A 15,875-nucleotide genomic window follows, 5' to 3' on the forward strand; every position below is an offset into this window, starting at 1 on the left:
TCCCTGCAGTGCATCCAGCAGTTCATATCTCCAAGAATCTGATATCCCAGAGCCTGCATTATCAAGCAAGATACTGTAATTTCTCCAGATTTAAATAGTCATAACCACCTAATAGTCTATTTTTATCAGGCAAGGTGTTGTCAAGATAAAAACTGACTCCTTAGAGCTCTGATCTGGTTTAGCCCAGGCAGAGGGAATTACACTGTGTTGCATCAATTGCTTGAGAGACTGTGGATAACTTCTACAGATTTTTGCTTATTTCTTTTTGGCTTTCCTTAATAAGGAAAACTAATGACTCAGCATATTTGGGAAGGATGACAAAACAGTTCATATTTTGCTCCCATTTGGCAAGCAGACCCATGGCATAGCTCATCAGCTTGAATAGTGTTTGTAGGAAAAGGACTGAAAAAGTGTCCTCTATCACTTTTGATTTCTGAGCCAAGAGTAGGAGATGCATAGCACTGACTTCAGTTAGGTAGAAAACCTAGCTCTAGGTCTGTCCTTCAGCATCCCCAGTGTCCTGGAAATGGGTTTAATGAACAGCTTCAGATAACTGAGGTGGAAAAGTCACATGAAGAAACAGCCACAGTAATAGGAACTTAAACATTCTCACCAATTAATTGGCATGTCCAGCTGTTAATTACATTAGAAATCTACTACTACCATCAACAGCAGAAAATCTCCTTTCCTTTCATCTTTTTCAAGGTCTTCAAAAGATCACAAGTTGTTGAATACAGTCAAGAGGGCAAACCAACTCTTACTGCAAAAGCAATTACTACGACATGATGTACACAACACTGCACAATAAGGGTGCTAAGAAAAGTGCGACAGCCAAAGAGTAGGGGGCATGACTTTATTGAAACAGGAATGTTGACATCTATGCCAAATAATTTCTTTTACTTCCAAATGTATGTTTAGGATAATACATTTCAATCTATTTGATGGCATATTGTTGTAAAGCCTGTCTCACAGGACATTTTTTCACATGGCATACCACAGTAGTTCAGAACAACCAAAGGACTGTAAAGAGAATCTTCCTGCTTCAAAGTATGTAAGGTCTGTAACTTTTAATGGCAACTCTTGAAAAAGTCTTACTTGCTTTATCAGAGCTCTTATACACAGAAATTCAGATTAGAGGCAGTGTATTCTTCTCAGCTTTCTCCAGCAGAGGAGAATGGTGGGCAGGTAACTAGTGGCAGCAAATCTACAGCTTTGTCTTTGTGCACTTTTGTGCAAAAACCCAGCATCCCATCTCCCAGGATAAGAATGCCTTTTGCATTCAAGAACAACATTAGACAAATAAGACACAGGCTACAGAATTTCAGTACAGTAGATTAATATAAAATGAACACTTACTTTAACATCAGGTCTGGATGGGTAACTGAAATGAATGTTTCTGAATTCAATTTCTCCTATGAGTCTGTCTGGTTTGTAGCCTTCTTTAGAACTGCTATCTATGAGCCGTTTCTGGAAAGAGTTTTTAATAATATAATCACTGAATTATTATACTTTTGGAACTGTTATTTCAGCTGCACATATAGTTCTCTCCTTCACTTTCTCTGCTGCTGCTTTCCACTGCAGCACATTGTGGCAGAGCTGCTGCATTTGTCTCACATGATGCTGAATGCATAGGAATATCTAACTGTGAATGCTACTTTGACAAATATAGTCTATTTCTAAGCACAACAGAATCCACAGCAAATAAGCTGTAATTGCAGAACTTATCTTTACCACCTTATAGCCAAAACATGGCCCTCGGGAATCATAGAATGGTTTAGGTTGGAAGGGACCTCAAAGATTATCTAGTTTCAACTCCCTGCCATAGGCAGGGACACCTCCCACTAGAACAGGTCGCTCAAGGTCTCATCCAACCTGGCCTTGAACACTTCCAGGGAGGGAGCAGCCACAACGTCCCTGAACAATCTGTGCCAGTGTCTCACCACCCTCACTGGAAAGAGCTTCTTCCTAACATCCAGTTTAAATCTCCCCTCTGCCAGTTTAAACCCATTACTCCTCATCCTGTTATTACCAGACCTTGTAAATAGTTCCTCCCCAGCCCTCCTGTAGGCCCCCTTCAGATACTGGAAGGCCACCACAAGGTCTCCTCAAAGCCTTCTCTTCGCCAGGCTGCAGATCCCCAACTCTCATAGCCTGTCCTCATAGCAGAGGTGCTCCGACCCTCTGAGCATCTTCATGGCCTCCTCTGAACTTGCTCCAATAGTTTGATGTCCTTCTTATGTTGGGGGCTCCAGAACTGTACATAGTACTCCAGGTGGTGTGTGGGCAAAGAGGGAGAATCCTGTCCCTTGCCCTGCTGGTCATGCTGCTCTTGCTGCAGCCCAGCACACAGTTGTCGTCTGGGCTGCGTGTCCACATTGGTGGCTCATATTGAGCTTTTCCAAGAGCCCCAGGTAATCTATACAGGAGGATTTTATACTGACATCATGAAGACTGATACAGCAGTTTCTACATGAACTACCTAGTGCTACCTGTTCAACATATTTTATATATGCAGACATCTAAATGCTGCCTAACACAAGAAGACCAAGGTAGTAACAATGTAGAAACCCTTTTGCATAGTAACATCAGCACTGCAGTTTTATGCCACTATAGCTTTCATCTGCACTACAAATCTCTTCCTTACCAACTCACCCTTCTCCAAAAGAAAAAAATTCAGCTCAGTTGAATTTGTGCATATATGCATTTAAAAAAAATCATATTGCCTCTCTACTGGCCCCCTGGAGTTGCAAGTCTGATACTAATGAAAGACTTCATAAATCTCAGATACACATGCTAGGTTTCCCAACATACATTGTGACACATAAAGAGGAAATTTTCTCTACATAAATGTGAATATTACAGGTTTCAGTAGCAGGCATGCATGGGGTTTATGGTCTAGGGTCTTTTGAGTGGTTTTGTTACATCTCTTGAGGAGAAATCTAAAATAATAATAGTGTGGCTGAAAGGCTTCTTTTCTACTTAGAGACTTACCTTATTGATAATCTGATACACTTCATAGGCAGCTCCACGGGCATTAGCCACACTCTCCAGGTTGGGAGCTGCCTGGCCCAGAGAGAAGGCTCCAACGAGCACAGAGAAGAACACCTGTCAGAGATGCAGAGGAGCATCATGGCAACCTGGTTACAAAGCCAGCACTGTCTGAATGTTAGATGCCCAAGCCTTTCTAGAGAAGGCTTTCTTTCCAAGAAAGTGAAATACAGAAGTGAAATGTGCAGATCACAGTTGCTCCTGTTCACTCCCCATTTTCCTACAGTGAATGGTAACTACTGACAGGTGCATTTGTGGATGCCACTGGCTCTCTTGGCCACCTGGGCACACTGCTGGCTCATGTTCAGGCGGGTATCGATCAGCACCCCTAGATCCCTCTCTATTTGGCTGCTCTCCAGCCACTCCGACCCCAGCCTGTATCTCTGCATGGGGTTGTTGTGGCCAAAGTGCAGCACCAAGCAAGTGCTTGGTATAAAATAGACACAATTATATAGACCACTACAAGTATTTTCTTGAAGTTAAGAGAGCATTTTTCAAAGCTGTGTTGCTGTACTTACTATTAACACACGGCCGATGTCATAGTTCTCATCCTCAGCAGTGAGCTTGGTTCCATACCAAAATGCAAGTGCGTAGGATCCAAAGATAAGAAATTGTGAAACACCTAGAGATGTGTTAGTAGTAATGGATTTTTTCATTCCAACTCTTCTAGCCACCTCCAAGTTAGCATCATATCTGAAAGCAGATAAGGAAACGACAAACTTGACAGGTACCACATGCATGTTCTCAGTGACATTTCCCAGTGCCCTGGTTTTTGATTGAAAGGATTTCTGCAATAAAATGACTGAAAGTCTCTCAAAGAGAATACAGATTTTTTTTTTAGAAGAGAACTAATAGGTCTATAATTCTTTTGCATAAATCTCCTCTGACATTTACTGACAACTTTGTCATACAGCTATGGAAGACACAGGAAAGAACTGAGCAGCATGACTTCCTTATCATGATGGAAGACACAATACCACTCTTGAACCATTTGTCTGCATTAGTCCTGAAGGGAAACTGTGAAGAAGTTTTATCAGCATTACCAGTCAAAGATAAGAGATGTTCCTAGGAAGGTTCCATGGTTATGTGTTTTGGGTTTTTTTAAACACATTAAATGGAGGTGAAGTTAAGGAAGAAGCTAACTTCAACCACATCAGAAAGGAAAAGCTTTACTGGCATGGAGCTACCTACTTATCAGGGCTTTTTTGCCTCCACACCTTCAAAAAGTAGTTTGAAGTAGCTCCTAGCAATGGATTTCCAGACGCTGGCTAACTGCAGAAGCCAAGAAGATGAGGAGGAGAGAGAGAACTGATCTAGGCCATCTTGGGGCTTTTTAAACATTACCTTGTAAACAGAAAGAGTCTTAATATTGTTGCAACAAAAAGATCGTCAGAGCTCAGCCCTTGAAAGCAGAAAAATAAAGGAGCAAACTGTAGGAAATTGAGCTAAGGCTACTACCCCTTAGAAATTTCACACCAGACCAGGGCAAACAGGAGAGATGAACAAACCAGAAGAGATTCATGGACCATACGGATCAGTTCTTCTGGTTTGACTTTCCCAGCTGCATGGCATTGGTGATATACTGAGTTACTAACATACAGAATGTTATTCATAGAATCATAGAATCATAGAATCAGTATTGTTTGTGCTTGTTCTGATACATGTGTGAATGAATTTGTGGCCAGCCATATTTACCTCACCTTTTACATGTGATTAGGGCCAGCACTAGGTTACGTCAGCTACAAGCGTGATTTGCAAATCGTTGAAGCACTAAAAGCCAGCAGTGCAATCTCACTTAAGGCTATTAGCCAGTGAAGCATAGATATAAGCTCATTAATCAAAGATCAAAGCATCAGTACACATGTTCTAGAAGTTAAGCAATTAATCACATGCTTTGCTGCATTTAACTACAAGGTAAAGATAACCTTCCCACCACTTTTGCTCTGAATTCAGCTCCAGATCTCAATCAGAGGAGAAGTTTGAGTGCAGTGATAACACCAAGTAGCCTGTATTCACTAAGTCTATTTACAGATCTTTATTTTCATGTGAGCTGTCCACTTAAGAATAAAATGACACTGGGAAGAATCTCAGAGCCCCACAAACCACAAATCCCACAGCCAAACTCCTTTTCTGTATTTTAAATAATTGTTATGTCAGAATCTTACTTTGCTAATGCCTTCTGCTGTCCATTGAAAGCCACAACAGTCCTGATTGATGTCAAAATTTCTTCTGCCACAGCTCCTGCTTTGGCATAAGCAGACAGCTCTTTAGCAGTAAGGGATGCCAGAAGCTGGAAAGTTGAAAACCAGATGTTATTGCTGCCTACTGACAGGGTGGGCACACTATATTGCTAAATAATAATCAATATTCAAGGCACAAAAAGAGGTTTTGGGAAAGATGGAGTCAGCTCCTCTCTGAGCCCTCAATCTCCCTAAAATCCAGCTCATTGTCTCATTGTGTCCTCATTACAGTGAAAGAATACACAAGCATCAGATCACCTGATCTACCTTCCTATCAAGCTAAGGACAACCTATGAGCTACACTACGCTGTGTCTGTGTGAGGATGGGGTCAGGGAGTTGTGTCATAACTGCTTTGGAGGATGCTGCAGTGGTGCTGGGCATCACACCCCCTCCCACCCCCCACCAAGGAATCACCCAGACTAAACTCAACTGGATGGAAGTTAAGGAATAAAGCTTTATATCTTTACAGCTTAGCACAATTTACAAGCATATATATATATACAACATATTACAGATATTTACAACTATATACAGTATATACAGTAATACACAAGTTAAAAAGTAATACAGAAATACAAGATCCCTCCCAGCAGTCAGAGTGCCCAGGAGGGGCTCCCAACCACCCTTCCACGTTTTTTCTACTCCTTCCCTTATCTCAGAATATCTTTTAAGTACAGGGTGAGCTGGAAAGGTCAGCAAGGGAAGTAGAATTAGTTGGAAAATGTGCAGGTTCAGAAGAGTTAATATTGCCATTAATAAGACAGGCAGAGACTATCTTATCTATGTTTGTGTCCTTGCTTTTATATGTCCCAGCAGAATGAATGGGTAATACAGACATCACTGACAGCCAATCACCTAATTTCTCTCATTAAAATATTCTAATTAGCCTTGAACCAGCACAGTGCCAGATGTGTTCAGAAGCTAGAGCACCAGTAGACACTGAAATAAGCAAAGTGGTCACTTTACAGCTTCTAATGTTTTTATTCCTAACTTATTTGAAATGTTTCAAGTAAAAAAAACCAAACAAACCTCTAGTATTGTAAGAAACCACCCTGGAATACAAGGCATGCCCATTCATGTGACTACAATGGATCACAGAGGAAAAAAGGTTTCCTATCTGAAAATGCAGCTTCTCCAGATACTTCACTAATTTCTATCACTCAGTTGGTAGCAGCTAGATCCTAGGGTCTACTCTGCACACAGCACAATACTTGGTAAAAAGTTTGCAAGAGATGTGTTAGTGTATAAGTGCAGATGGAGAGAGCCTGAAAGGCATTTGTGTAAAGAGGTGAGAGTGAGGGTCACAACTCTGTGCCTGAGGAACCACAGCGCAAGGAAGATGCTCTGATGCAGATTGCTCTCTCTCATAGGACATGAGGACAGAGTATGTAGACAGAAGGAATATGACCTGCAACTGTGTGCTTGGGAACCCAGAGAAAAGCTACAGGAGGAGCATAAATCATGAAGTAAATATGGGGCCAACTTGGAAACCACACTAGCTTCTTCCCTTCTCTCCCTTTTTGCTGTCCACAAGCATTGTAATGTTTTTTTCTGGTTTGTTCTGTCTGTTAATCCCCATACACTTACAGTTGACCAAACTGCTGCTGATGCAGCAAGAAGAGGGCTGACTGCCAAAATCACCAGTGTCAGTTTCCACCCATTGATGAATCCTATAATAATTCCTGTCACAAATGTGGAAAGGAATTGTACAAATATACAGATCTTGTCTCCGATGCCTTGGTGAATGGTGTTGATGTCACTTTAAACAACAACAACAAAAAAAAGATTTGTTAGCTCTGAAAGTTTCATTCTGACTCCCTCCCACTTTGTTTCGCACTGTGTGGCCTAATGTCAGAAGCTTTGCCATTTTCTAACCCGCACAGTGAAATTTCTAACCACAGCTACTGCACAGTGCCATTAGTCTTTTGTGTGGCCAAAACACAGCAGAAACTTCCTATTTCTTAGGACTCATTTTCTGTATTTTCCATCATTCTTTGCTGTTTCTATGCCCTGTCAGTCAATCACAAACGACCTAGTTTCCTTATTGAGCAAAGAAAGCGGGCAGACAAAGAGCCTCCTCCACTCCCATGACCATCTCCAAATGATTCCTTCCACTTAGCTCTCTAATGCATTTTCTGTATTTAACTTTGGCCACAGACTCAAATCAGAGATTCTCTCTATTTATTCAGAACAATCATTATTTGGAAGGATCTCTGCCCTGCATAAATACTTCCTTCCCCATTTTCTCTTCCCAGTGAATGCAGGTATTAGAGCTAAGAGTAGTTTCATACACTGTATAGGGCACAGCCGTGTCCAAAGCTGCCTTAAAATCAAAACAAAAAACATTTCTGTGTTGATGAATCCAGTACCATTGCATCTTGCAGCATACGGTCTTCATCTCTAAGTCTTTAAGACCATGAAAAAAGCTTCAAAGGCTTCAAGTGGATGGAGTCCAGCCTGAAATCTGGCTGGGTGTAAATGCAAGTTCATTTCCATACAATGAAGTGTCAGAGCTTTCAGTGTTTGTAAACCAGTTGGAGACAGCAGAATTGTTTATCAAGTGTCTGCTATGCACTTCACAGACATAAGAAGGCAAACATCAGGCATTTCACAGCAAAAAAACCCAACCCATTCAATGCATGCACCAAGGAAACTGCATAAATGAAGCTGAAAATCACAACAAATTTTCATTTCTCCCTCAGAGCTGTAAGATTTCCACAGTTTAGGACTGGATGGGTTTGCTTACTGGTTATTTTTGTTGCTTTTGTTTGTTTTTTTCCTCCTTTTTTTGGAGGGAGTGGGGGAGGTGTTAGTTTTTGGGGGAGGGTTTTTTTGCTTTGTTTGTTTTAAAAAGCTCTCTCTAGGCTGTCACATAGAAGATAAACGGTGCAGTTTAAAAGTTCCACTTAAGAGGATAAAAATGAAGAGTCCTTACTCTGTCAATCTGGTGTTCAGTGTTCCTGTCTGGATAGTATCAAACCAAGACATCTCCTGATGGAGCACTGCAAAAAAGAACTTCTGCCGGATCCTTGTTGCCTGCCTTGTAGCAGCAATCAAGAATGTCCACACTTGGATGGTGCTCAGGATCAACACAGCAAAGCCAATTCCCACATAGTAGTAGGCAAACCTGTGGTAATGGAACAAAAGGCCGGATGACTGCGCTGTAACTTGTGAGAGATGTTAGACAAATAAAGCAACAATTAGCTTTCATTTATCCCACCAAAGTAAATATTAATGCCTGTGATCAATTATTCAGAAGACAAACCCTGCTCAAAGGGATAATGCAGTAAAAAAATATTTAAATCCCAGTTTCTCTGTTAATAGAATAACTACAAAGACTCTTACTTTGTCATTTCACCTTCTATATCTATGGTTGAATTTGATGAACAGCTAAAACTAGTTATTGAAGTATCTGTGGGGAAGAGAAAAAAAGAAGCAGCAGTAATATTTGTGAAAGTCTGATATGGTTATCTAGGGTCATGATTTTGGGAATGTTCTGCATTTTGCAGGTGGAGCTTCGTGAAATACAAAATCACTTGACAAGTACACATTTATTTTTAGGGAACTTGCAATAGTTAGTGCCTGAAAACTGGTGCTACACACTGTCTCACTGAAGGTGAAATCCACTCATAAAAAGATCATCCAAAGCATAGGAGGGCTGAGGAGTGACTATTGACAAGATCTTGTAATGAAAGGATGAGGAGTAATGGGTTTAAACTGACAGAGGGGAGATCTGAACAGGATGTTAGGAAGAAGTTCTTTCCAGTGAGGGTGGTGAAACACTGGCACAGGTTGCCCAGGGAGGCTGTGGTCTGCATTTTGCAGGTGGGGCTTTGTGAAATACAAAATCACTTGACAAGTACACATTTATTTTTAAGGAACTTGCAATAATTAGTGCCTGAAAACTGGTGCTACAGACTATTTCACTGAAGGTGAAATTCACTCATAAAAAGATCATCCAATGCACTGCTTTTGTCTTGGTCTGGCCATTAAATATTGATTAAAATGATTGGGTCATTTGCAGCAGGACAAATTTTGCTCATTATATACTCGCTTAGGTGCGCACCAGTGCATAGTCTGGAGGAAGTAAAATCTTGGCCCCTGAGAACTGGTATGTGGAGAAGTCCAAATTGAACTTTTTACCTTCCGACACATTAGGTTTCACACCACTTAGCACAAAGCTGTTTGCCACATCTCCGAAGACAATGATCATAAGTGGCACTCCAGTACCATTTGCAGCAGCTGCCAGCAAACCAATCACCATCAAAAGGACATCCACCCCATCAGCATAGGAAAACTGTTCATCATCAAAAAAAAACCAAAACAATAAAAAGAAGTTATGCCTGACAGTTCAGGTACTTGTTAAAAGTAAGCTGACTTACAGAACGTGCTTTGTTTCTACCCACACATTCTAAGCAACAGTAGCAGTCTGCCTGAAGGTAAACTCAGGACATAAGAACATTTGTAGTAGGGCCTGTACACCTTTAAATCAGTACTCTGTAAAGCTGCTAAGGGAATATTGGCAGGACACATTATTCTCCCCCACTCAGCAGTAAAAATCCCTATATGTACTACACGTTTTCTAGGTGGTGATACAGTATATTGCATTTCATGTCCCAGCAAGTTACATATTTACTATGTAAACAAGAGCAAGTTATTGACCAGCACCGGGATTATACTACCAGTAGAAAATGTCTGCAGCAGAGATTAAGGCTTGTTTACCCTTCAATATCTGTTTGGTTTAAAGAAGGATGTGAATATATACTGCCTTAGCTATTTGTGGATGTGGTTAACCTGAAAACAGAGCACTTTATTCCTTACTGCCCTCTTCCAAAGTGCAAACGGACATGGAATAAACCAGAGAAGAATAAAATTCATCTTGTTGCAGAATAAGCAAATCCATGTGCAAGAGTTATCTGAGAATAGCTGTTCCATGGAAAACTGACACAAAACCACACCACAGGTTCTCTCAGAGTGCAGATCTCTCAGATGTAAAACACAGGCCAAACCCTTTATAAACAGAGCCAAGGTAAGGGCCTGTGCAGTATTTATCTACTAGATCAGCCTCAGCAGGGGTGAATTTCATCCTCCAGCAGCGCTAAGGTTGAACTGCTGTCAGTGCTCACAACACACCGAGGGAAGAATCTGACCTAACCAGCCAAATTTTACAGAGATCTGGTATCAGTAAGTCTCAGGCTTCTTCTCCACTTTTTGATTGCCTATAACTGCAGTCCATAAACATCTCACAACGATAAAGAAAAGAAAATACAAAGCAGACTATCGAACTGGACACTAACCAGTTCAAAAACGCCAACCACCCGTTTCTCTTGCTTTTCCTTTTCCTTCCTGGAGGAAAAAAAAAACCAAAAGATTAATTAAGGTTATTTTTTTTCCTAGCAAAGCCATATTAAACTCTCCACCCACCCACCCAGTACACCAGTGGTCAATACATTAAGTTCAAAGAATACCTACTTTTTTTTACTGGGCTTTAGCTGGTTGCTTTGTTCCAGGCTTTCATCCCGTTGGGAAGAAGGGTTGTCATAAGCGTTGCTTGCAGATTCTGTGCAATAAAACCTCTTGTTTTTAACATAATCACACAGCTTTTTTACTAATTTCCTGCAACTTTCTTGGCTGATTTTTTTCATTGGAAGCTTAAAGACCAGTTTATTTTGTCATGTTCTCAGAACAGCCTGGTGATTTTCTCTCTAAATTTCCTTTCTCTTCAGTTCACCTTCTCTACGCCAGAGGAAAAAAACCTTCCAACTCCATTTCAGAGACACGAACAAGCTTCACTTTTACAATTAAAATGTATTTATACAGAAAGTATCAAACTAAAAGTAAGAATTCTGCAAACAAGGAAAAAATCCTATTGAAATAAATGCAGCCACCTAGAGTGAACATTGTAATTGCTGTAGGTAAGATGGAACAGTTGTGAAAAGTCCTGTCTTTGCCTGCAGTAGCCAACTTTATTATTTTTGTATGGCAGTAGTTGACTCATCTCATTTCCTTTGTGCTAGGAGCTTCAGAAGTCTACGAAAAAGCACAACCCTACGCCAGAAAGTTTATGATTCTAAATGCATAAAATGGGGTGTAGTAACTCGATAAAGGAATTGATGAGCAACCACAGAAGGGAAGCAACTTTATTATTTTTTTATGGCAGTAGTTGACTCATCTCATTTCCTTTGTGCTAGGAGCTTCAGAAGTCTACAAAAAAGCACAACCCTACACCAGAAAGTTTATGATTCTAAATGCATAAAATGGGGCGTAGTAACTCGATAAAGGAGTTGATGAGCAACCACAGGAGGGAAGCAGATGTGAATCTCATGGGAAGAAAAGTGTTTCACACACTAGCCACCCCCAGTTCAAGTGTACACCTTAGCTTTAATCACTGACTCACCTCGAACAGACTTTTCCACGTAACTGTTTTTAATGTAAAGGTTAAGACAACTATAATGTGCTTCCACCTTACTGAGCTTATCTTGGAGCATTTTCATGCCAAGGCTAAGACACACCTAGATACTTTTGCCCACGTAAACGATTTTTGTTGAATTTAATACAATGATTCATGCCTGAATGTTTTCTAGGTGGTGGTTTTAGTTCACTGGAAACTCATTTTCTCTCTGAAACCACTATGGCAATCAGGAAAGAATTATAAGGCACTTCAGATTTGAAAATGTGGAATACTTTCCTCAAATATACGCAGGGCTTTCATGCCTGTGGCTTACCAGCATCAGAGCGCTCCTTCTCCATGGAATTTATGTAGTGGTCCTTCATTGTTCTTCGTTGTGTGTTTGTGAGGTAAAGTCACATTAATCAAAACCTGCATTTAAGAAGCACAACAAAATATTTAGAAATAATATATTTAAAGAGTCCATGCGTTGACATTAAAATATTGGTGTTTTTCCATGACATTACAGTTTAGTCTTACTAAGAACAAAGTTATGATCAAGAGCTACTTTTAATGAGATGTTAAGGACATTGCACACTGTTACAAATGAAACCTCACTGGCTGCTCTGTTTTTGTAGTCTTTTATGCCAAATCCTTAAATCATTCATGTACAAATTACTGTGGATCATCTATTGCAGAACAGAGGATTTCTCTCGTCATCTTACGTTTGACTAAAACTTCTCCAACACGTCCTAACACCATCCTGATTGTAACCACTGAGGCTAGGCACATGCAGACCAACTAAGGCAGATTGAGAGGTGGTAGGTAGCTGATGCTCCACATTTCCCGAGGTTATTCCCCCTGGCATTGACAGCTTTTAACGAGAGGGGAAAAAGACAAAGGCAAGACACAGTATACGACTCTGGAACAGGCTAAAAAAAGTAATAAGCCTGACTAAAATGCTGTCGTCAGCCTCATATTAAAAAAAAAAACAACATTCAAAGTTTAACCCATCCTTTCTGACGGATTTCTGGACGGGATTTCCCCCCCCCTCGTGTATTTTCATCTTACCTTCACACCCCGCGCTGTGCCCATACGCGTAGGTGCCCGCAGCCCGCACGGCCGCGGCTCGGTGCTGGTGCCGGTGGCGCAGTCCGCGTCCCCGTCCCAACACAGTCTCGCCCAGTCTGGCCCGCTCCGGTCCTTGCGGGGCGGGCCGGGCACCCGCGCCCCGGCCGCGGCTTAATAGCGGCGGGCACCGTCTCCCCACCCTCTCTCGGCTCGGGTTTCAGGTGAAGGTCGGAGCGATAGCCGGCCAGGAGCAGCCAGGGAAGGGGTGGGGGGGCCGTAGAGAAGTGTCAGAGAACCGCAGGATGCTGAGGCTTGGAAGGGAGCTCAGATGATCTAGGGCTAGAACAGGTTTACCCAGAGCAATCACTCAGCAGCACGGCCGGGCAGGTTTTGAATGCTTCCAGAGGAGGAGGAGGCTCCACAACCTGTTCTGGCAGCCAGCGCTCTGCCACCCTCAAAGTAAAGTCCTTATGTTTGCGTGGAGCCTCCTGTGTTCCGGTTTGCATCCACTGCCCCTTGTAATGTCAGCTGGACACGACTGAGAAAAGTCTGGCTACCTCCTGCTTGGCACTTGCCCTGTAGATACTCCTAAGTGTTCATTTCTGTCCCTGCTGCCCTCAGCAGCCCCCCTAGGGCACGGCCGGCAGGTCTCTAGACCTGCACACCACACCCAGCCATCTGCTCAACCCCATTATATCAGGGCTCATTATTACTCAAATCAGACGAATTTTACTTTGGAAAACTATGCTGATAAACAGAGGTGAGGAGAAGCAGAATGTTCAGTCTAGTGAAAGTTACCTGCAAAATCACACCTTAGTCTTAGTTAAAACTAAAGATATGCTGGTGAACTTAAACTAAGCCATGTTATTAAAAGCAGCATTTTCATTCCTGGTTTCTAAATAACCTGAAGCTAGCCAAATTTGTTTTCATTTTTAGAGAAGCTAAGCAACACATTTTGCTCATTTAGTTCCCACCTCTTCCCCACAATTTGTGTGGAGTTTTGTTTTCACAAAAGTGATGCTGTTTCTTCCTCTGATTAGCTCAAAGGGTTTATGGTCGTCCTCCTGCCCCCCTTTCTTTTTTTCCATGTGGAAAACAAAATCAAGTAAACACATAAGATTTCCTGCACAACCTTAAACCCAACAGTTCTTCTGCTTCCCTACCTGCACAAATTAGATATTCATATTTGCTTCCATTAATGCCTTTATTGTCTAAAAATAAACTACTTGTTTTCCCATCCACTCAAATGCCATTATCCCAAACTTGGGTCTCAATAATTAGTTACTCAGCTGAAGTTATTCTTAGTAGGATATTCTAGGACTCAGCCTAAGCTCAGCTGCTCTTTGGCTTCCCTACAGGATTCAGATTACATATTACATGTTTGTTATAATGCCCTGAAAGAACCTCAGAAAAGGCATTATTAGGCATCATTGTCTCCTGCCCACTGGAACTCCATGTGTTCATTTAGACTCAAACTGCTCCATGTCAGCCTTATTATGTTTTAGGTATTTCCTTACCTCATCAGCATTACCCAGAATTTTTGTTCTCTGTTCCAGAAAATTGATGAAAACCTTTAGCTTCTGCTGTCACAAAGAATCTGACTTCACAGATTTTTAGAAGAGACAGAGCTGCAAACTGAAGTACTTCACTATCCCAGTCCTGAGATTCACAGCTCTATGCAGTTATTTCCTTCACTGAAGGCAACAGGTACTCAGCCTGTCTCAGTTTTTGTTGAAACGGTGGTTAGTGGTTATTTTCAGAAGAAGCTATCATCACATTTAAGGTTTCAAACATAGGGACTTCTCACCTAGAGAGCAAGTGCCTGGATTTGATGCTAGTGGTGGGGCTAACAGCATGTAAGATAGAGCAGAGATAGTGTGAATGTCAAAAATCTTTCTTGGACCAGTGTTCAGTGCTGCTAAATACCCACACATCTTCCTTGGTATCATTGGCAGCTGGGGATTGTTGAGTGTGCCTGGAACAGAGACACTCTAACTTTTCAAAGCTTTATTATCAGTTATTCAGTTAGTAGCAGTAAAGTGTCAATTAACAGTTCAGACCCCATTGCTCCAGGTACTTCATAGAATCACAGAATCAGTCAGGGTCAGAAGGGACCACAAGGATCACCTAGTTCCAACCCCCTGCCGTGGGCAGGGACACCCTACCCTAGATCAGCCTGGCCAGAGCCCCATCCAGCCTAGCCTTAAACACCTCCAGGGATGGGGCCTCAACCACCTCCCTGGGCAACCCATTCAAGGGTCTCAACACTCTCATAGTGAAGAACTTCCTCCTCATGTCCAGTCTGAACCTATCCATCTCCTACCTGTTAAGAAAAAGCCTAGGAGTTGTTCTGTTTAGAAGAGTCAGCCCAAAAAGCATGTGAGAGAAGAGCAGGACAAGCAAATGAGAGTGCAAGAAAGAGAACCATGGGCAGCTGACAAGAAAGCTGCTTCATTCTCTCTCCCCCTCCTTTCCTGTTCCTTCTTTTGGGAGTGACGTTATAGTCCATGTAGGTTAATGAGCATGTCTGTAGGGATGGAAAAAATACCCCAAACTCAAACCATAAACAAACAGATTCTAATAGAAAATGAACAAAAAGGCAAGTAAGAAATAGGCTCTTGGAAAAAGATTTCTAATCTGTCATAGTGAGACATGTGGACTCAGTAATTGCACCTAACTATTCCATGCTTAAGTACAAGTGAATTAGTACAATCTGACATTTTTCACAGAAACAAAAGCTCTGGAATAAAGCACACATGTTGTGATGGTCTGGGTGTTACCCACCCCCCCACACTTTGGAAATCACCCAGACTATGCTCAGCCAGCTCTGGAAATTGAATGAAACTTACTATTTACATCTTAGCACAATATACAACAGATATTTACAATACATTCAGTTATATACATAAATACACAAGGTAAAAGGCAATACAGAAAGACAACAGCCCTCCCAGAAACCTGAGTCCCCAGGAGGGGCTCCCAACTGCCCTTCCACCTTCTCCCACCCCTCTACTTTACCCCAGACTTTGCCTTGTGCCCCAAGGAAGAATGGAGGTCAGCCAGGGGGGTTAGGAAGCAAGTGGATTAATCAGAGAGATGGAAGGTGAGGTTAGAGAAATGCATCTCA

The 15,875-nt window shown here is 41.7% G+C and overlaps 1 protein-coding gene across 1 annotated transcript in view; it reads right to left on the reverse strand.

The window, feature by feature from the left end:
- The window catches only part of ABCB5 (ATP binding cassette subfamily B member 5), a 37,125-nt gene extending 24,019 nt beyond the window's left edge, over positions 1-13,106 (reverse strand). Inside the window, exons 1-12 of the mRNA XM_064167242.1 lie at positions 12,749-13,106; positions 12,015-12,109; positions 10,762-10,849; positions 10,587-10,635; positions 9,433-9,586; positions 8,635-8,701; positions 8,225-8,416; positions 6,877-7,048; positions 5,214-5,338; positions 3,567-3,741; positions 2,992-3,105; positions 1,357-1,467 (exon numbers count right to left, since the gene is read on the reverse strand). Coding sequence (XP_064023312.1) covers positions 1,357-1,467; positions 2,992-3,105; positions 3,567-3,741; positions 5,214-5,338; positions 6,877-7,048; positions 8,225-8,416; positions 8,635-8,701; positions 9,433-9,586; positions 10,587-10,635; positions 10,762-10,849; positions 12,015-12,063 — 1,296 coding nt within the window. The 5' untranslated portion in view covers positions 12,064-12,109; positions 12,749-13,106. The remainder of the gene's footprint in view (positions 1-1,356; positions 1,468-2,991; positions 3,106-3,566; positions 3,742-5,213; positions 5,339-6,876; positions 7,049-8,224; positions 8,417-8,634; positions 8,702-9,432; positions 9,587-10,586; positions 10,636-10,761; positions 10,850-12,014; positions 12,110-12,748) is intronic.
- Positions 13,107-15,875: the final 2,769 nt, after the last annotated feature.

The sequence above is a fragment of the Pogoniulus pusillus genome, chromosome 28 (assembly GCF_015220805.1).
Source record: "Pogoniulus pusillus isolate bPogPus1 chromosome 28, bPogPus1.pri, whole genome shotgun sequence".
In the NCBI taxonomy this organism is placed as follows: domain Eukaryota; kingdom Metazoa; phylum Chordata; class Aves; order Piciformes; family Lybiidae; genus Pogoniulus; species Pogoniulus pusillus.